The sequence below is a fragment of the Eleutherodactylus coqui genome, chromosome 4, assembly GCF_035609145.1.
Source record: "Eleutherodactylus coqui strain aEleCoq1 chromosome 4, aEleCoq1.hap1, whole genome shotgun sequence".
In the NCBI taxonomy this organism is placed as follows: domain Eukaryota; kingdom Metazoa; phylum Chordata; class Amphibia; order Anura; family Eleutherodactylidae; genus Eleutherodactylus; species Eleutherodactylus coqui.
Window position 1 is genome coordinate 63475602 of NC_089840.1, and position 21493 is coordinate 63497094.

A 21493-nucleotide genomic window follows, 5' to 3' on the forward strand; every position below is an offset into this window, starting at 1 on the left:
CAAAGACTTAGTGTATATTTACTGTGACAAGTCCCCACATTGTCTGTGCAAATTATATGTATATAATATAAAATACAGTGTGCCTATTAAACAAACTCATTATTAAACAAAATCCCTCACCTAGAAGGAGTTGTCGGAATCGAATGAAGCTTTTTTCTGTGTGATTGTAACGTTGATATACTGTATATACTCGAGTATAAGCCTAGTTTTTCAGCACATTTTTTAATGCTAAATTAGCCCCCTCGGCTTATACTCGAGTGATGGTCTCCTCAACAGTGCAGGAATCTGCTTGAGAATTCTCCCCGCTGTCATCTCCCTGCTCAGCTTTCAATTGCCCCACCGTCAGCATTGTGCAGGTAAGCACTGTGATTGGATCGAGCGCCAGCCAATCACAGCTGGCGCTCGATCATTCACAGCCATTAAGTGGAAGACATCACTGAAATGCTGTGATTGGCTGGTACTCGATCCAATCACAGCGCTTACTTACACAGCGGTGAGACCATCGCGCCGGGGACACAGACATCGGCTGGGACGTAATTATTGCATTTTTTTCTTTACCTAGTATATACTCGAGTATAGCTAGGCTTATACTCGAGTCAATAAGTTTTACCAGTTTTTTGTGGTAAAACTTACTGACTCGGCTTATACTTGGGTCGGCTAATACTCGAGTATATATGGTAAGTAAGTTATTACAATATAAAAGCAAAAGGATAATTTGTTGTGAAAAACACAAGGGAGGCTCTAGTACCCTGTTGTACCGCCTCTAGCTTGGATACAAGATGTGATATGGGCAGGCATGGAGGCTCTAGTACCCTCTTGGGCCACTTCTAGCTTGGATACAAGATGTGATATGGTTGGGCATGGAGGTTCTGGTATTCTGTTGTACTGCCTCTAGCTTGGATACAAGATGTGATACGTACAGGCATGGAGGCTCTAGTACCCTGTTGTACTGCCTCTAGCTTGGATACAAGATGTGATACGGGCGGGCATGGAGGCTCTAGTACCCTCTTGGGCCACTTCTAGCTTGGATACAAGATGTGATTCGGTCAGACATGGAGGTATGGCATGTATGGTATCTTTCGGCATATTGGTCCACATTTGTTGATACGACCATTAGCTTCTCGCATTCCAGTAATATGCCCCTCTGAAACTGTGTTAACTAGCCAAAATCTCTTTGATTGCGTTATAGAGGCATCTAGTGGTCCACAAGTTCTACACAAGCGGAAAAAAAGAGGTCCACTACACACAAGGAGCCTCTGAGAGACTTTTTATAGGCTAAGGGTCAAACTGCTTTTAGAGCCTCAGGTGGCAAGATTATTCACCTAATCACACCACAACTGTAATCATTTGCATATCTGCCTGAGATCTAACTGGGTGCCTAGTTTTGCAGGAAAATGACTACTCCTTCTACAATCAGAGTGTGTGTGTTTATACACTATATAGACACAAGTAATTGGACACTGCATGTTTTGCAGAAAAAGTGCTTTATTATTTTATTTAGTAACTCGGTCAATACGCTGCCAATAGGCCCTCCTTTTGCTTGTATTACAGCGGCAACATGTCGAGGCGTACTTTTCACAAGTTCTCTGTAAGTCTGAGCAGGAACAGCTCACCATTCTTCATGTAAGGCTGTGAGAAGAGATTGTTGTGAAGATGGGCATGGGTGGCGGTGTCGTACCCGTCGCTTCAGTTCATCCACAAGTGCTCGATCGGAAGAATGAATAGCTATTACAAAAGGAGCAGCTTTTTCTTTTACCCATGCCCTTCCCAGCATACCGTTCTGCAAACTCAGTATTTGCATATTTGCTGATTTTCTGCAGCGTCCAAATACTTTTGTTAATATAGTGTATGTATGTGTATATATATATATATATATATATATATATATAGTAGAAGGGTAGTACACAGAATAGCTTGTAGGGGGCAGTGGATAGGCATTCTGGGATCGGAAATGAGCGAGAACACCTGTGGGTGTGGCAGGAAGGGAGATAAAAGGATTAGTTCCTGCCACACACTCAGGGTGCAAGCTGGCTGCAAGCCAGAGTGAGAGGCTGTAGGAGCAGCCACCAGGCATTTTGAGCCTCAGGTCCGTGTGGACCGGTTTGGGCCTGTTACCAGTCTTGACAGAGAAGGATGCTCTCTAGATGCCCCAGGTAGGGTATAGTGACAGAGTCCCTGTGGGTTGTGAACCCTGGACTGTTGTATGTACCACAAGTTTGCTGTGCTGTGTATGGAATAAATGCTGGTCGAAGCCAAATTGACAAGAAACTGCAAGTCTCCTGGAGCCTTTATGCACCTTTATGCCCACCCATCCTGAGTATGTATATATGTTTAAAGCAAAAGTCTGGCTGCACTCGTTGTACTCGTAGTGAAGAGAAAATTGACTTCTGATGTGTGAAAATATTAATTGAGAGGAAGGCTGTATTTTGGTGGTGGAGACTTTTTCGGTGGCCATTTTGAACTCAAACCTATTGAATTCTACTAGGAAGTCGGTCATGCAATATATCAGCATTTACAGCACAATCGATTTGGATGGCATCTAACAAACCTCAGCTACATGGGGCTTATAAACCCCATGTACAATTGCCATATGTTGACGACTTTAAATCCACAGCATGTCAATTCTTTGCTGTGGATATAAGCATGGATTTCACTCTTCGCAGTGCGGGCAGTGACATCCGCCACAAATCCGGGGCAAACTTTGCACCATTAGGTGCAGAGTTTGTTATTGCAGATTCATTCTGTGCGATCTTACCTTAAATACTACGGTTCCTTCCAAGTTTCCATGCATAAAAGACAGAATCCCGAGATGGAAGCAGCACTAGATGTAAAATGGTAATATGAAAGACGACCCAGAGAATCACAAGCTGCCATATACCTGCAGTAGCTGTCGCCCAAACACTCTTTCGACTCACAGATATTTCTCTCGACTCCCCTATACACATGGGGACAACAGAGAAAGCTACCGCTATACACCTCTGGCGGCTGTTTATTCCCAGGGCAAACAAGAGGAAGTTCAACGTGCCTGATCCTACTTTCCTGCAACATCATCAAATCAAGACGGCTCTTACAGATCCAACAGTCAGTTGGTCCTGCCAAAATCAGCGGGTTTGGGCACCTTTGGTCAATGTGTAAGGGGGGGGGGGGGGGGGTTTCTTTAGAATCTGGCAAAAATAGAATATAGAATATTTATAGAATATTTTAACTCTGGGCTTCTTTCTTTCTGCAGATCTGCCTTGTGAATGATCCTCGGCCACAAAACCCTTTTGGGAAACTGTATACGGTGCAGTATCTTGGGAACATGACGGAAGGCAGGAAAACACTGTATAATAACCAATCTATTGAAGTCTTAAAAAAACTGGCAGCTGCCTCAATAAAGGACGGAGAGGTGGGTACAGTAGATTGTCCGTGGTAATGCTAAATACTGGTGGGTCACTGTATCCGGGTAAAATCAATGGGGAGGCTGCGTGTCAACAAGCAACTAAAGCCTCTACGCTCTGCTGATCTTGGTGGAGTTGATGCCAAAAACAGAGCACAGAAGGTGCACAATCCCTCTCAATAGTCTCAAACCAGGTACAAATATACAGAAAGGGTGATAGTGGCAACCTTAAAATATAACTTTTAATCTATATAATAACATTTAACCCTTTAACGCTCCATGACGTACAGTTACATTGTGGAAGTTCAGGGTTTATATGAAGGAGGATCGAGGGTCGATACCGCTCCATACAATGCAGGTGCAGCTGTAAGAGACAGCCGACATCCACCGACAGCAGCGATCAGCACTCGGACTGATCGCAGATGTTAACCCCTTTAATTTTGACAGCGGCATTTAAATGCTCCAATAGGAGTTCAGGAGTACCCAAACGGCCCTCTGGGATTAGATCACGGGGGTGCTGTTCGCAGGTTCAAAAAAATATGTAAAAATTAGTTTAAAAATGTTATTAATTACTTAAAAATAAAAGGAAATTAAAAGGTTAAAAAAAAAAAAACTTTTCCCATATTTATAATAAAATAATCTGAATTTAAAAAACAAACAGAAACATATTTGATATGGCTGCAGCCATAAAAGTCCAGACTCTCAAAGTAAGGCCGGGCTCACACGAGTGTAGGATGCTCATGCATGTGATACACGGTAATTCGCAGGCAATCAAATACATTGCCTTACGCTGTCTCGCTCACACTTGCGTGGAAGAATTACATAGTGCGTGAGCGCATTCAACAGTTAATCCACAACCTATGTAATCTGAATTAGGCAGTCTTCATCCACTTTGCTATTTGTGTAGCTATCAGCAGTGACATCACTATATGTTTTACACTTCTGTGTTGTTTTGTGTCTCGTTACTATTATTCTCTATCTTTAATAACAGGCAGTGTGGTTTGGATGTGATGTTGGAAAGCACTTTCAAGGAAAATTAGGAATCAATGACATGAACGTGTAAGTTGGATAGAAGATAATTATATATATATATGTGAAATTAATCATGTGGATGTATACAAAATAGTTTGTGTGAAATAAAGTGTAGTTAGATTTTAACAAACACTTTCTGCGCTTTGAGGGAAAAAAAAGTGTCCTTTATGGGGTCCGTACAGTCAAGATCCAGATGGACATGTTGCTAAAAGGGAACCTGTGATAACCATTTTACCCTCAAAACAGCTGAGCCAGGCACATAGCCTAATGTAGACATAGTCTGTCTGTAGCGATTGCTTTTCAAAAATGTGCCCCACAACTCCTCCCCTTGATGGACAGTCTTCTTTGATCCCAGTTCCTGTCAGCTGGCTCTAAGCCTGCACAATAAAATAGTCTGAGCCACTATCAGCAATCTACTGCACATGCGCCTATGTCACTAGTGCATGACATCATCAAACTACACCACTGTATAGTAGGTTCTCGGCAAGTACCGAAATAGTACACCTCCGCAGCTAAGTGAGAAGCAAATTGGATCTTGTGCAGAAGGACCTTGAAGTTATGTTGGTGTACATCCTAGCACCACATATGCGGGATTTCCGTAACTGCATTGTGGAGATGGTAGTGTCAATCGACTAAGTGGAGGTAGAATTGCCTTCCAGAAGAATTGCCTTCATGAATATGCCAGTCTCTTCTTGGGGATCATAAAGGAACATATAGGTTGCATTTAAATGTGACTTTTTGCACATAAATTCCTGTTTTTGACTTGTCATCATAAAGCTCGACTTTCCTCAGGAAACACACTCTAGGGCCATTACAGTCAGCGGTCCAAATGTCAATTCTTAGCTATGCTAAGGAGTCTTATTGTAGGTTTTAACTAATGGATATTGTGCATTCATTGCTCTATGTGTAGCTACACTTTCTTAGAAAAGAGGCACTCAGTTTACCAACAAAAAACCAATCGCAGTTCAGTGATATTTTTTATGGTGAAACTAAATTGTGGTTGGTTGCTAATAACATTATAAGTTCTTGCTACCCAAATTATCTGATACTTAGCAAGTAGAGAGAGCAAAGTAACACATGATTTCAAGATCAGACTACAAATAGGGTGTGTTTGTAGTCTGTAACCGTAGAGACACATAGGTCTGTATAGGAGTTGTATATGCAAAAGAGTAGGAAACTGCACTTTGCCTTCAAGGTTTCAGTTAGGTTATATGTATGCATGCCACATGCATGACTTCCACCACCGTATTAGAAATCTCTCCATATCCCTCAGATTCCTCATAAATGTTACATATATCTTTGTATCTACTGCTGATTATTTTCCTCTGCATCCTTCTTTACTTTCTTTCCTTTAAATAGCCTTAATTAGCCTTTAATTACATTTCTAAAGTCTGCTCAATAATTTTTCATATGGGAAACATGGTGGTTGCAGCGTTGAGGTCCTGGGTTCAAATCTGTCTAAGGACAATATGTGCTTGGAGTTTATATGTTCTACCCATGTTTGGACGGCTTTGCTCCCACACTCCAAAACCATTCAAATTAGATTGTGAGCCCCAATGTAAGTGATCTGTGTTCAGTACGCTATGTGTGAATAAAATAGATAAATATTTCCTGTCTTACGCTTAAGCAACTCTTCGAGAACAAAGGATTATTAACTGGTGCCTTCCTTTCTCCACCAATCCTTTTGTTCCTGGGACACTTCTGAAGTCTTCTAAGATGACCATGAAACTCCTGTCACTACTTGATGCAGTATGTTCGACTACTGATTCACTATCAGTGCTAAGTGTACATTGGGTAGTATAAGAACCGCCGCAGCCATGTTGAAATATCTTAGAGGGACCCCAGGAGCAAGCAAACCTGGGAGAAAGGAGGACAGATAATACAGGGTGGGCCATAGAACAGTAGCCCATCTCCGACAATACATGTCAGCAAGACTGAACAAGTACATAGATTTTTTTTCCCCAAAGCTTTTTTGATTTACCCAGATGTTGTACCAGATGCTGGACATGGTCCCTGTTCACTTGTGGGCACCTGTGGGCACATCACAACCTGTTGGCTGATACTGCCTGCAACTCTTCAACCATGGTGATGCAGATAGTGTTCGTGATTTTTTCTTTGAGTTCATCCAGGGTACACAGAGAATTGGCATACATTTTCTACTCTAATTTTCACCACAGATAGAAATTACATGTGGACAAGTTTGGGGGAATGTGGTGGCCATAATTCATTAAACTTATCAGGGAATGTAGTAGCAACAATCCATTGGTTCCTATTCATGCTCTTCCGTTAATAGCTCATGAACTTGTATCAGTGAGACGCAAGAGATGTGGCATGTTGCCCCATCTTGTTGGAAAAAGCACCACATTCTTTTCTTCCGGTGTTAGCTGGTTGTAAAACTGTTCAAACATGTCTAGATAATCTGCGGTATTCACAGTTGATTCAAAGAAAATATATAGCCTACTATTTGTGTTCCTAACACTGTGCATCAAACACCAATTTTCTGGTTATGCAGTAGTGTTTTGTGAGTCAAGTGGGGATTTTCAGTAGACCAGTACCACGTATGCTGTGAATTTACGTAACCTGATAAATGAAACCATGCTTGATTCATCATAAAATACAGCAATGGGTCCAAGAGTCTCTAGCAATCACAGTCACCAGTCTACTCCGATAGTAAGACCTATCGGGTTTTCGGGGATGGCTGGAAATATAAGCTCCCCCGAAAATAGGACCTATCTCCGGTGCCCCACAAAAAAAATACCCAACACTCACCTGGTCCGCGGCGTCCCGATGGTCCCTGGCGGCGCTGCAGCAGCGCGCCGTCCTCCTCGTCTCACAGCTGATCTCCTGGTGGAGACGGGGCTTTGAATACCCTGCCTCCAGCAAAGCGAGCGCTGTGATTGGCTCATTGAGAGCTGGCAGCCAGTCACAGCCGGCGCTCAATGAGCCAATCACAGCCATTCAGTGATGTCATTCAGCCGATGTGACTCCCTCAAATCCTGAATGTCAGGGGAGAATTGTGTTGCTTTTTGTTAGAAGAGTCTGGTTTAGGTAGCCTGCTCAAATTTGACTCAGCCTTCCATCCTTCCGAGGTTGGTAAAACAAGTACTCAGCCTGCTGTGGGGGTAATAAAGTTGGTGCTTTACAAATAACAAGATTTATTTTTTCTTTTGTTATGGTAATGGTGAATGAAAACTCTACTGTTCACATGACAATATGGGTTCCAAATCACTATGAAAGATTAATTTCCTGGTTCTTCATTTCAGATTTGACCATGAGCTTGTGTTTGGTATTTCTGTCAAGAACTTGAACAAGTCAGAGAGACTTATATTTGGAGACTCTATGATGACGCATGCCATGGCTCTGACTGCTGTCACTGAGAAGGTAGAGTATGAAGCCAAAGTGTTACCGCTCTGACTCATCACAAAACCATAGCAATATTTAGTGCATAAGTATCTATATAGTGATACAGCTATCACTATATGCCCTGCCTTTCTATATTATAGAAAATATATTAAAAAGGATTTCCTAACACACTGATTGAAGTGGTCCTCTTTGACCCCTTAAGGATATGGCCTATTTTGGGCATAAGGGCACAATGATTTATGGGGGATTTTCATCTCCACTATTCAAAAGCCCTAATTTTTTTTATTTTTCCATCAACATGGTGATAGGAGGGCTTGTTTTTTTGCGTGGCAAACTGTAGTTTTTATCAGTGCCATTTTTGGGGTAAATATACTATATTGCAAAACTTTTATTAATATTTTTTGATTGCAGGGAGAGAAAACACATCAATTCTGCCATTGCATATTTTTATTTTTTTTACATGATACATTGTTTTCTGCGGGTCGGTAAGATTACAACATTACCAAAACTCTTATTCTTTCTTTTAGGTTTTTGACAATAAAACCCTTATTTGGAAATTATTATTTTTTCTACATCCCTGCATTCAAAGTCCTATAACTTTTTTATTTTTCCATAGACACATTATGGTGCGTTAAATACCACCCTGCCATGAGGTAACCTTTAGAGATGAACGAGTATACTCGCTAAGGACAATTGCTCGATCGAGCATTGCCCTTAGCGAGTACCTGCCAACCCGGGAGCAAAGATTCGGCTGCCGGCGGCAGGCGGGGAGCTGCGGGGGAGAGCAGGGGAGGAACGTAGGGGAGATCTCTCCCCCCTGCTCACTGCCGCAACTCACCTCTCACCCGCGTCGGCAGCCGAACCTTCTCTGCCGAGCGGGGAGATACTCGCCAAGGACAATGCTCGATCGAGCAATTGTCCTTAGCGAGTATGCTCGCTCATCTCTAGTAACCTTACATCCTGTGGCGTGAAGGGGTTAATCAAATGCTTACTCGGGCATACCATAGCAGTTATATAGGGAAAGTCTTTGATGAGTTTTTGAAAATGTAATTCAGTCATGTTCAGCTGCCTTTGTCAGCCTGTGGAAGGGTCAGCTTGATTATCATCTGCAAATAATCAGATGATCTCAAACTCTAGGACCCCACCAATCATAAGAACAGGGGTTCCGTGTCCTCCTGCATGAATGCAGCAGCGGTCGAGCATGTGCACTAACACTTCAGCTCTTTAGGACTGCCGGAGATAGCCGAGCATTGTACTGTGCAATCCCTTGCAGTCCCATAGAGCTGAATGGAGCGTACATGTTCAACCTCCATTCCATTCATACTAGCTTGAAAATATATAGGAAAACAGCACTACATGGTGCAAGTAGATATAGTACAAATAGATCAGGCCCTGTCCAAGATCATAAAGGCTCATCTTGTGTTGTTGAGCTAGAATAGGCACAACCTTATTGCTGAGTGTCAAGTAGTAATGATGAGGAATCGCTGTCAGAGTTCCAACCTCGTCCAGGGAAAAGAAATGATGGATGTAGCGTTCCAATGCACACAGAAGGCACCGACTCCAGTGTTGATCATTACAGATTCCAATAACAAAAACACATTTTTAGGACAGAGGTCTCTTGTTTTTAAGTTAAACGGGATAGTACAAATAAGAAAGTTAATTTAAATTGGCGCCCGGGTAATTCTGGCCATTAAGGGTTCTCTGTTATCTGTGGATGCTGGATCCCTTAAATACCTGTTGTTGCATAGAAACCAAACGGGTCATATGTAGATTTGTAGAGCGAGTATTGCCATTTTCATGCGGCCGGCGGGGGTGAGTGGTGAGTTGCGGGAGTGAGCAGGGGAAAGCGGGGGGAGAGAGATACCCCCCCCCCCTCCCCGTTCACCCCCGAATCTTTTCGGGCAAGCAGGCATGTACTCGAAAATGGTGATATTCACTTGAGTAATTTGCCTTAACGAGTACGCTCACTCATCTCTAGTCATGTGTCTTTTCAGCTTACATGTGCAAAAACAAATGATTGCATTAGAGTCTGAGGTTCTATAGCAACCCTATCTATAGCTTATATAGCAACCTTATCTATGGATTATAATATAGCAGAATCGCCATAGTTCATAATTAGAGATGAGCGAGCACGCTCGGTAAGGGCAGTTACTCAAGCGAGCCTCGCTCATCTTGAGTAACTGCCTTCACCTCCGAGCGTGCTCAGGGGTGGGGGGGTGAGGGTCGGCGGGAGTTAGCGGGGGAACCCCATTCTTGTGATCAGTAAGGGAGCCACAGGTCAGATCCCTACTGGTCAGGCGCGTATCCCTTATCCTGCAGCTAGGCAATGAGTCTAATATTTGGCACAACTCCTAAGTAGCCCTTATTTTGAATCCTGTCCCCCTATTTACACTTCTGCTCCCACATTGATCTGTAGAATACTTTATGTATTACGAAAGAGAAGAAAATTAGACCGCTGAAGCTATGTGTGACCTAATGAGACAAGGCACTGGGGGGGGAGATTCATTAAAAACAAATTTCATGCACCGACCTCCTGGCTTATTATTATTTCTAATCCGATGCTTACAGAATGCAATACTCCTCTGATTCTTATCTGGATTTTCTACAAAAAAAAAAAAAAAGTGTAAGCGCTAAAGAAAGAAAGCCCAGCTGGGAATGTGTGCCGCCTTAATAGAGATGGTAAAGGATTGGCCCAAGCTAAATCTGCAGTTGCATTTGAACAACATGTTCAAGCTGGTGGGATGAGATTAACTTGTGACTCTGCCTTGTTAACCCTCGTACTTCATCTATTAGTATCAAAGGCATCGGATTAGCTGCCGCTTCTGCGTGAAGGGGTAATGCATTCTCCCACGTTAAGTGTTCTTGTTTTGAAACAGTCTCTTTGGAAGCTGATTGTTGCAAGTCTTGACTGGTCTAGACTGACATAGCTTTAATGTGCAGAATAGCCACGAGTAGGAAAAACAAGCATACTTCCACTACCGTATATTTAGTACTATCATGTAAGGAATTGCTTATGCAGCAGTTCCGTAATACACTATCATTACTGGAAGGAAAAGCAGTTGAGCAGTTTTGGGAGTTGTGACCTTTCTTATCAGCCGTGTTGGTCCTATCACTCCATGAGATGCACTTTCAGTAATCCTACTGTATTACTAAAGGGTATTCTGGAGCACATAGAACTTTTCTTTCTTAAGGCTGCCTTGGATAATGAAGCTTATTTGCCATGTATACTTGCTACGCTTTTGCGACCGATGCAATAGGGTTGTCACAGTGCAGAGGGATCAGCCCTATTCTCATTTACACAAGGAAAGACTAGAAGCAATGGGATGAAACTAAAAGGGTGGAGACACAGACTAGATATTAGACAGAGAGGGTGATCAATGAGTGGAACAGGTTACCATGGGAGGCGGGGAGTTCTCCTTCAATGGAAGTCTTCAAAGAAAGGCTGGGCAGATATCTGTCTGGGATGATTTAGTGAATTCTGCATTGAGCAGGGGGTTGGACCTGATGACCCTGGAGGTCCCTTCCAACCCTACGATTCTATCTCAGTGTCCCCTGATCATGTGACGACACCCCCACTTCTCTGATTTTGCGTAAATCACATCCACCATGAATCAATAGCTTTCTGGTCCTGTTCGTCTTCAGGTTGACATCAGTGACTATGTACACACTAGGGGTGTAGGGACAGGACTGGATTCTGTTTCACTGCACACATGCATGGTTCAAACTACTGTTGTCGTAACCACGCATGCCCAGACTGTCTGAATATGTGTGCTTACATCATTGGGCGGTAGCTAACCTTGGCCAGATATGAAAATGCAGCTGGAATTTCAGGACATAAAACACTGCAGCAATACTGGAGACGAGAAAGAGGAGGAAAGAAGCATTATTGAAAGTACTTTGGAACCTTAGACCAGCCTCACACGACCGGATTTGGATAGTGGAATCTGCGATCGCCACCCACGCAGACAATCTGGGGTATTCCGCATTCATCAACAAGAATAGAGCAGAAATAAAATCGCAGCATGTCCTATTCTTGTACGGATTCCGCTCAGATGGCTTCCATTGAAGTCAATAGAAGCCGTTTGACCTGTGGCCCATCCCCAATTGACATTGCGGATAGGTCACGGGTACCTGCTTCATCGCCTAGCGATGGTGTGGGGAAAAAACAATATTGTGCATGTCCGACGGCGAACCGCCAGGTCTATTCACAATACAGGTTCAAACATTTTCGTGTGGATGCCGGACGTGGTTGGAGCTTGATTCTGCTGCGGGCTCCAGCATGCGGAATACGACCAATACGTGTGATACCAGCCTTATTCAAAGTATTTGGGACACTAAGAACCCTTTTATAAAAATTGATTTGGAAATTGGACGACCCCTTTAACAGGAAATCACTGTGTAATTAATTCCCTTTAGACTGCAAATCCCTTTATATTGGTGCAAAGTACACTCAGAAGTGAGGTTACATTATTAGGTAAAAAGCTTAAACTTATAGTACACTTCCGCAAATGATAAAGTGGCATATTCAATATTTGTTTCTGCAGAGGGGTTTAGCACAATTTGTACTTTACTTGTCTATATTCATATGTGTTGTATTTATTATTTATTGCACCAGTTTTCATTTGTAACTTACACATCAATTTTGATTTTGTGTAGTTTTAATTGGGTATGGCTTAGGTGACAGATAGGTCTTCATTTTATTTAAAGGAATTGTGGATTTTTAAAAAGATTGCAAATTTTTGCTCAAAATCGCCTTAATCAGGGGTTGGCTAAAAATATATATATTTCTTTAATTCCTCAATCTCAATTTGTACCAAATTTAATAAACTATGTGTGACATTTTGGTGCAAAAAAAAAACACAGAAAATGTGAAAAATATACTTGAGAGAATGAAAATGTTGTTAGCAGTTTAGTCGTTCACGACCCTCGAAGCCCCTAAGGGCTCAGTCACACGGGCGCCAATTGAGCTGCATATTGACCTAATGGTTTACAGTCTAGCCTTGCAGCTGGAGGCCCTGAGTTCAAATCTGACTGAAGGCAACTTCTGTATACCGTTTGTATATTATCTCTGTATTTGCATGGCTTTCTTCTGGGTGATTTGGTTTCCTCCAACACTTCAAAAACATACTAATAGGTTAAACTGGTTTAATATGAAATTGCCCCATGTGTTTGAGATTTGAAATTTAGATTGTGAGACTCACGTGAGCGGTGGACAGCTTGGTGGAATATATTGGATCTGCATAACGAAAAGAAATACATAATTGATAAATATGAGCCAATGGGTCAGATTGCATGAGACACAGTTATATATGATATATTATTATTCGATGTCTACCTGTTGGGGTCTATTCACAAGTGCTGGATTTGACATGGATTTAGTCAATTCTGATAAAAATCCACATCCTATGCATTTGAATGAGGTTTCTGCAACCTAGTTGCATGCTATGGAAAATTTCTGTGTAGACTCCTGTCTGTACGTGGAAGAAAATCCACTGAAGAAAGAAGAAGGACCATGCTAATTATTTGCATGGTTTCCACACAAGAAAGTTAAGGATTACCCCAACTGAATGACAATGGAGCTAATCTTCATGCGGATCTACTGCACATTCACAGCAAATTTGTGGCAGTGATCTGAGTGTCTGCCTTGGATTTCAGCCATGTAGCTACATGGTTTTAATGCTAAATGTATGAACCGACCTTTAGGAAAATTAATGTTGCTGAACAGCAGCAACTTGAAAACCATAAATCCATGCGCCTTAACCCCTTTAGTGGCACGCCCGGAAAATCTCTTGCTGCACTGACCATGCTGTTAAACCCCAGAAGATTTCCGTGGACAGCTCTAGTGCTGAAATGTGCAGAGCACTGAGCTGTCATCTGAAATCTTCTGGGGTTTTTATTGCATTGTTGACTCATTTAAAAAACCTGCCACTGAAGGGGTTAAAAGTTGTGCCCCTTTTTCCTAACAAACCACAATTATGAGATTAAAAAAAAGGTACTGCTGTGTCTTCATTAATATAACACATGCAATGAAAACCATGTTGTTAACGCCAATAACCCTTAAAACTAATGTAATTTGCATTAGAACCCAAATGTCTTTGATTTCCTACTTGCTTCTTTCAAGTATATAGTAGATAAAAGGTATAGACTTATGCAAATATTTCCTACTACCTTATTACCATCTAACATTGTATACCACTTTGCATTGCCAGGACGGTCATGAAGGGGAATATGAGAAATGGCGAGTTGAAAACTCCTGGGGAGATGATCGTGGAAATAAAGGTAAGCCTGACTTTGCTTAAAGGCTGCCATAGTAGGCAGTTTCAGAAATGTTAATGTGAGCACATTGTGTTGCAAGTCATGGTGGAGAGGGCCAAGGCATGCACTCCATAGAGCCATAGCATGATGCTGCTTTGGGGCCAGTGGACAGAGGGTGCCCAGACTGGGTTGACCTATGCACTTTTATATTGGGGGACAAGTTCCTATACAGGGGGAATTGCATTGTTATCAAGGAGGTCATTGTATATGGTGGTAAAACTGCACCATAATGAGGGGGCCAATTTGATCTTTGCTCTGTTTTCTACATATGCTACTGGGAGAAGCTAAAGTGTTACACAATTAGAAACATGGATGCCAGTGATACAGAGAAATACCCTCCCCCCCCCCCCCCCCCCCCCCCCCCGTTTCTCTCCGCTCTACCCCGCCACTCCCCGCCGGCGCCCGAATCTTTTGAGACGAGTGAGGCAGGTACTCGCATGAGGCACTACTCGCTTGAGTAGTTTGCCTTAGCGAGTACGCTCGCTCATCTCTAGATATGAATTATCAAAAATTATGATTCTCTGATCCTTGGAAAATTCACCCTTCTGTAGTTTTTGACCCAATGACCTGTTGGGTTTGAAAATTGAGATTTTTATATACATTCTAGTAGCGAACAAATATGCAAGACTTCATAAAAAATAGGAGATGGCAGCGTATTACCCCTTTGGGTAATTTGTCCTGGACTCAATAAATCAACAATGATAGGAAAAGATTTCTAAAATTCTTTGGTCCAGGATTTAGGAAACATGGTGAAGATCACTGAGGCAGTGCCAGCATTAGGCTAGATGGTAACCTGTGTGGAATTCCCAGTCCCACTTCCCTGTCATAAGAAAAAGAACTACATATATTCCACGAATAGGCAGTCTGCCTGTATTCTGCATGTTCAGAAACCAACAGGATAGCAGCATACCCACACCAGAACAGCTCAGTGAATATTCTAGATAACCAAGCTCAAAACTTAAATACAGTACCAGACCCAATCTGAGGACAAAAATACAACTCCAGAACTAAGCTCAGTACATACATACAGCAGCGGAACCAAGCTCATAACATAAGTACAGCACAAACCAACCTTGATAAATAGATACAATACCAGAACCAGGCTCTTAAATATAGTAGCACAGCGGCTCCTCGGAACATCAGAGGGGAGGAGTCAGAACCAGAAGAAGGACGATTCATGTAGCTCCAAAAGTTATTGCTGCACGAAAAAAAGATCATCTCGTCATGCGGACCTAAAGGGGGCAATTGCCCCAAGCCTACATCCTCCTAGTACCCTCCTACAAGCTGGTGGCTGGTGCCCTCTGTGACTGCATGAGTCGCACATAGTTAAGGCTGGCCATGCACTGAGGTTTGGACATAAATTGAAGGAACCTCTCCTAATAATTAGTCTTGTCATTTTTCTAGTGATAGAAGTACATAATAGTTTTCATCTAGTTCTCTTATGTAAATTATACCCATGTAACCTGATTTCTTTAACATTTCGGCTATCCATACCCTTAGCTGTATTTCTATAAACCAAGGATACAATGTCCCAATAACTATGTAACAAATAGCTGAGTCTGGGCAGAGTAAATTGAAACTGCCTCTGCATTTATATGTTAGAGCCAGCATGGCCTGGATAAAAAGTTCTAATCAATGCTAAATCCTCAAATCCTTGCAATCGCTAACAGCTTTATTAATTAGTAGAGTGTCCAGGCCTGTAGCACAGACTGTCTGGAATGGACCTCTGCAAAGCGCCGCAGAGATTAAAGGAAGAGATTCCACAGTTTATTATTGGATACGGCTCCATACAGCTGAAGGTTTCTTTGTAGCTTGGCCAACACATGCTGTATATAGGATAGTAAGTTACTGCATGTTATACGGCAAGAGGAACTTCCTATAATTCTCAATTGCATTAAAATTGTTACATACTTGTGTAAGAAGGCTGTTGTGTAACAACAGGCTGCTCATATTGGTGTGGTTGCAGAGGATCATGAACAACAGTACGAGTAACGAAGCCATGCATCTTCCAGGGAATTCTAGCAGAAGGCTTAAAGGAGATGTCCCGAGGCAGCAAGTGGGTCTATACACTTCTGTATGGCCATAATAATGCACTTTGTAATGTACATTGTGCATTAATTATGAGCCATACAGAAGTTATAAAAAGTTTTATACTTACCTGCTCCGTTGCTGGCGTCCTCGTCTCCATGGAGCCGACTAATTTTTGGCCTCCGATGGCCAAATTAGCCGCGCTTGCGCAGTCCGGGTCTTCTGCAGTCTTCTATGGGGCTCCGTGTAGCTCCGTGTAGCTCCGCCCCGTCACGTGCCGATTCCAGCCAATCAGGAGGCTGGAATCGGCAGTGGACCGCACAGAAGAGCTGCGGTCCACGGAGGAAGAGGCCATCTTCAGCGGTGAGTAGAGAAGTCACCGGAGCGCGGGGATTAAGGTAAGCGCTCCGGTGAGCTTTCTTTACCTCCCTGCATCGGGGTTGTCTCGCGCCGAACGGGGGGGGGGTTGAAAAAAAAAAAAACCCGTTTCGGCGCGGGACAACCCCTTTAAGATACATTCAGGGCTCCCGCAACGGAATCCGACCCTGCCCGTGGCCGAGGACCCTACGTACCTGTCCGGGTGATCTATTGCAGATGTGTGCGGGAGTGCCGGCCAGCACACATGCACAGTAGAGTTGTGTTTTTTTTTCAAACTCCTGCTTTGCCGCGGAATCTGTCCACAATGTCAATTGCAGACGAGCCGCAGATTGGACAGCTTCTATTGACTTCAATGGAAGCGGTCCGCACGGAATCTGCACTAAATCGGAGCATTCTGTGATTTGTTTGCAGCATGCGGAATCCGGAAAACAAATCTGCATGCTTTCATTTATGTGCGGACGCCCATATTTCCCTATGGGCGGCTTGAACTGCGGATGGTCTGCACAGGTGCCCCAGATTTCTCAGTTCAGATCCACCTGTGGACATTTGGCCGAAGTCCCTCCCTCTATGTAGTAGACCTCCTCCATACAGCGATCCCAAGTCTCGCGTGAGCAACATGAGGTTGAGATAGGCTTTTATCAGCAGACATGTCAAGATAATTGTGGAAAAGAATGGGTTCTCATTATTATAGCCCTGGTTTTGTTTTACATTGCTAAAAACTGATGACAGGTTCCCTTAACAGCAGGGGTTTCCAACCTTTTGGCGTCTCTGGGTCACATTGGATGATGATTTGTCTTGGGCCATATATTAAATACACAAACACTAACGAAACGCGTTGGGTTACCACACATGGATTTTTCTGCCGTTTTTATAGACTGAATTGAGATATGTGAAAATTTAACCATGTGAGCGTACACTTAAGGTTCAAATAATCAATGAGACCATTGATTTTATATATTATTAACCAATCTGAGCTGCAGGGGCAGGCAGTACTGAACTGATGGCTTCTAAATTAAATGCAGCTGGGGTGGCTGACCTGGCTAGTCTACTAACTACTGTCTGCACTGGACTGCTGCTCATTACATACTCACGCACAGTACTGCTGCCTGTCACATGATCAGCATAACCTGGAGGCAGGACTACTAAGAGCTGAACCAATGAGGGCGCACGCTGGCTCACACGCACCCAGCACTCCCTATTGGCTGTCCTCTTCACAGTGACTCTCCTACAACAGTAGCAGCTGAAATATTAGTGCCCACCTCAGGGCTCCTCTACCTTGTGTGCCAGTGTCTTCCTACTATGTTACTTCACAGTGACACAAAGTAGTAGTTGGGCAGGTGGCCGCTGAAGTTCTTATACCCAGGACCGGCCACATGTGGTTAAGTTGTCACTGACAGTGGCCAGACTTGCGTATAATGAAGCACAGTGGTCAGCCCACCTGACATTTTCCTGGTGCAGTATAAGGCCAATCCGCCCCTGTGGACCGTATTCATAACTATCCTGGGCCATTGATTGGACACCCCTGCTTTAAAGGGCAACTGATCTTTTTACAAAAACCTTTAACATATCGTAGTGACGTCAGAAGTTTTGATTGGTAGCGTCTGAGTGTCAAGACCCCAACTGATCACTAAAACAAACTGACAGAAGCTCTCATCTGAGTGCGGTGCCCACTTGGTTGTTTCCGTCTCTGCCAAGAGCAGTGTGTGGGCTCCATAGAAAGTCTATGAACACTGTACACTGCTCATAGGGACAGGTGAACGGGCACAGCGCTCAGCTGGGTGCTTCTGCCCATTTGTTTTAACGACCGGTATGAGTTTTGGAACCTGGACCCCCAAGGATCAAAACTTCTGACATGCTAGAAGTTTAGAAAACATTTAGTTACTTTTTAAATGTGACAAATTAGCATAAATAGAAGAAATTGGGAGAGAGATAAATTCAAAAACTAATATACAGTGCTGTGAAAAAGTAAATCAGTGGCCTTGCAACATGTGGCTCTTTAGCTGATGTGAAACGAACTCCCAGCATGCCAAGAAATGTAAAACTACAACAGCTGTAGCATCACAGGTTGAAGGCTGCTGGTGCAAGTAGTCAATTAGGAAAAATAAGCACAAATCTGGTTATTTTGGACTATTGACAGCAGTTGTAATTTTGGTTATGCTCGAACAGTCGCTGGACTTGGTTCATATTCCGAACATTTAATTTTCAGCATAATTAACCTTTCAGGAATTTGGGTGGGATTTTGGAAGGAAATGTCTTTTACAAAAGCAACTTGCCACAATAGCCGGCATTCTGCATGTCAGAGGAGCTTATCCCCTCTGATTGTAGCACAGTTTATTTTGTTGTATCATTAAAGTAATTTGACGTAAAGTGGCTATGAGTGTGCCTGGTCACATATATCTATATTACACTCACGTTCGGTACTAACAACCAATCAGGTTGAATCAGGGACCCCAAACAACCAATCAGGTTGAATCAGACAAGCCAAACAACCAATCAGGTTGCTGGAATTGTGAATCAGAACCAATACGTTTGCTGGAATTGCTACATAGTGCCGAACTTGAGTGTAATATAGATATACGCTGCCTGGTCTGTACGCTCGAGAGTGGTTAGATCTCTGGAAACCCATGTGTCTGAATAATGAAGATCAAGGTCCCAGTACCACAGATGGGTTCTCCATTTAGTACTTTTGGTTGTTTCTTGGTTTTATCCCCAATGTGCATATAAAGTATATAAATAGCATTTGAGTCTTGGTGACTTATGACTAATTCAGCTACTTTTGTTCTTGTTTAGGTTACCTCATCATGACTGATGAATGGTTCTCGGAGTATGTCTACGAAGTTGTTGTGGACAAGAAACATGTACCTGAGGAAGTTTTGGAGCTGCTGAAGCAGGACCCTGTGGTGCTACCAGCCTGGGACCCAATGGGTGCTTTGGCGTAGAGAAGACAGTATTTCATTTATTCCCATTGTTACTCCCCTCACCTTCAAGACAAAAATGTCCTCCTTGGTTTAGCACTGAAACAATACATTCAATCAAGCATTGCATGTTTAACCAAGTAGAAGAAGAAAAAAGGCATCATACCCTTCGGGTCTGCTGTACCTTGAACCCACCACTCAGGAAGAACACCTATGTGTCTGGCTCAGTCACTGATATATTCATTTTTATGTCTTCATTTTTTTTTTTTGTAGCAAAGTGCAACAGATTTTACTTTCTTGGCGACAAACTCTGGAGACATCGGGAGTGCTGAAAATAATTAGAACTTTTCCCTTCTGTATAGGTTATATACCAGTATAAAGTTGGCAGTCTGGCCTGCTACTCATACACTTGAGAGCAACTGGAGATTAAACACAACTAGAAAGTTAGATTTGGGACAAATGTGTCGTCATGCAGAAGAATCAATCAAAAATCTGCCGTTGGCCATAAAAGTGGACTGTGAAAAGCGAATATCTTATTGCCATTTCTTGTACAGCATATTGTGGCATGGAGTCATCAAGTTGAGTGGATTAGGTGTTATGGTTTAGCGATAATTTACTGGGCCCTGCTAATCTATAGTCTTTTGTGAAATGGTGTTGTGTAATCTTTTTCATGTTTTTTAGTGACGCTTTTATTTTGAAACTATTTAGATAACTTCAGAGTGCCACATCCAACGCCCGGCTGTTTCTTCCAATCAACTAAAAGGATCTTCAAAACTTTAATGGAAGCCTACATTCACACAGGCGATATTGGGTCGAGAAACTCTAACTAAATTTGTGTGAGATTCTCGCCCGTGTGAATAAGCCCTAAAGCCGAAACAGATTTATTAAGTATGGCATCTAGTCTAAGAAAAAAATAAGCCTTAGTTTAAAGGGGTTGTCTGGTTTTCAAGACTTATTATTAGCCAACGTTCTTACAAAGAGTGTCTCTCACACTCTGGAGGACCCTGAACATCCATGCATTATTACATAGCAATGTTTATTTGATGATGTAATACTTTATTCAGCCTGCGGAGGAGCTGTAGGAGAATAGTATTTTTAGTTTTGGCTTGTCCACAAATTATAGTTGATTGTTGAGAGGCCCATTGGTATCATACCCTGTGATCAGCTTACAACCCATGTACTTCCTGAATATATTACAAGTCACCGAAGACATATGAGGGAAAAAAATGATAACATGACCTTAGATCAAATTATTCTTTTTATTCAAAATAATGTACTTTTATACATTATGGTTGGTTACGCGATGTTGTAACGGCCACTTTTGAGTTTAGTTCCAGTACAAATATGAAAATTGTGCAGAACACTTAGATGTACAGAGTTTCATCATATGGTTAATATATTCATTAAAGAGTATATTTTGGGTTACTAATTTGGATGGAAATTAGGCATAATTGATATTCGGCCAGACAAGCAGGAGTTAAAGCAAGTGTGGCTTTTTTAGATTTTGTTCTTATTTTCTCTTTTTATCATTTTCTCTGATTTTAGATGGTGTTTTTTAATAAAAACATGAAACCCAGCCTGGCCGCTTTTTGTTGAATACATTAAACGTTTATGATTTTGTTCTTCTATTAGTCCTGACTTCAAAAGGGATGTTGCAGGTCAATACTAGTGACCTATTCTCAGGATAGATCATCAGTAGTTGATCAGCTAGGGTCCATCGCTTGGGACCTCAGCTGATCAGGTGCCTGCTGTCAGCACAGTAATATACTGGAGTCCAATCAGAAGCTGCTGCTCTGACCCCTGTGTAGTGGCTGGAGCTTGTAACTGCAGGCACAGCTCTCATTAAAATCAAATGAGAGCTGTGCCTGCAGGTACAAGTACCAACCACTGCATCAGGGTCAGAGCAGTGACTTTTGCTCGGACCCCTGTGTATTACCGAGTTGACAGCAGGCATCCGACCAGTTGATTGGCTGGGGTTCCAAGTGGTGGACCTCAGCTGATCAACTACTGATGATCCATTCTGAGGATAGGTCATCAATAGTATTGACCTGGAAAACCCCTTTAATGCACTGTAACAAAATAA

At 42.6% G+C, this 21493-nt stretch overlaps 1 protein-coding gene across 1 annotated transcript in view; it reads left to right on the top strand.

Moving 5' to 3' along the window:
• BLMH (bleomycin hydrolase) overlaps positions 1-20986 on the top strand; it is a 57430-nt gene extending 36444 nt beyond the window's left edge. Inside the window, exons 8-12 of the mRNA XM_066599588.1 lie at positions 3230-3388; positions 4371-4438; positions 7675-7792; positions 13984-14053; positions 19286-20986. Of these exons, the coding sequence (XP_066455685.1) occupies positions 3230-3388; positions 4371-4438; positions 7675-7792; positions 13984-14053; positions 19286-19434 (564 nt within the window). The 3' untranslated portion in view covers positions 19435-20986. The remainder of the gene's footprint in view (positions 1-3229; positions 3389-4370; positions 4439-7674; positions 7793-13983; positions 14054-19285) is intronic.
• The last annotated feature ends 507 nt before the right edge of the window (positions 20987-21493 follow it).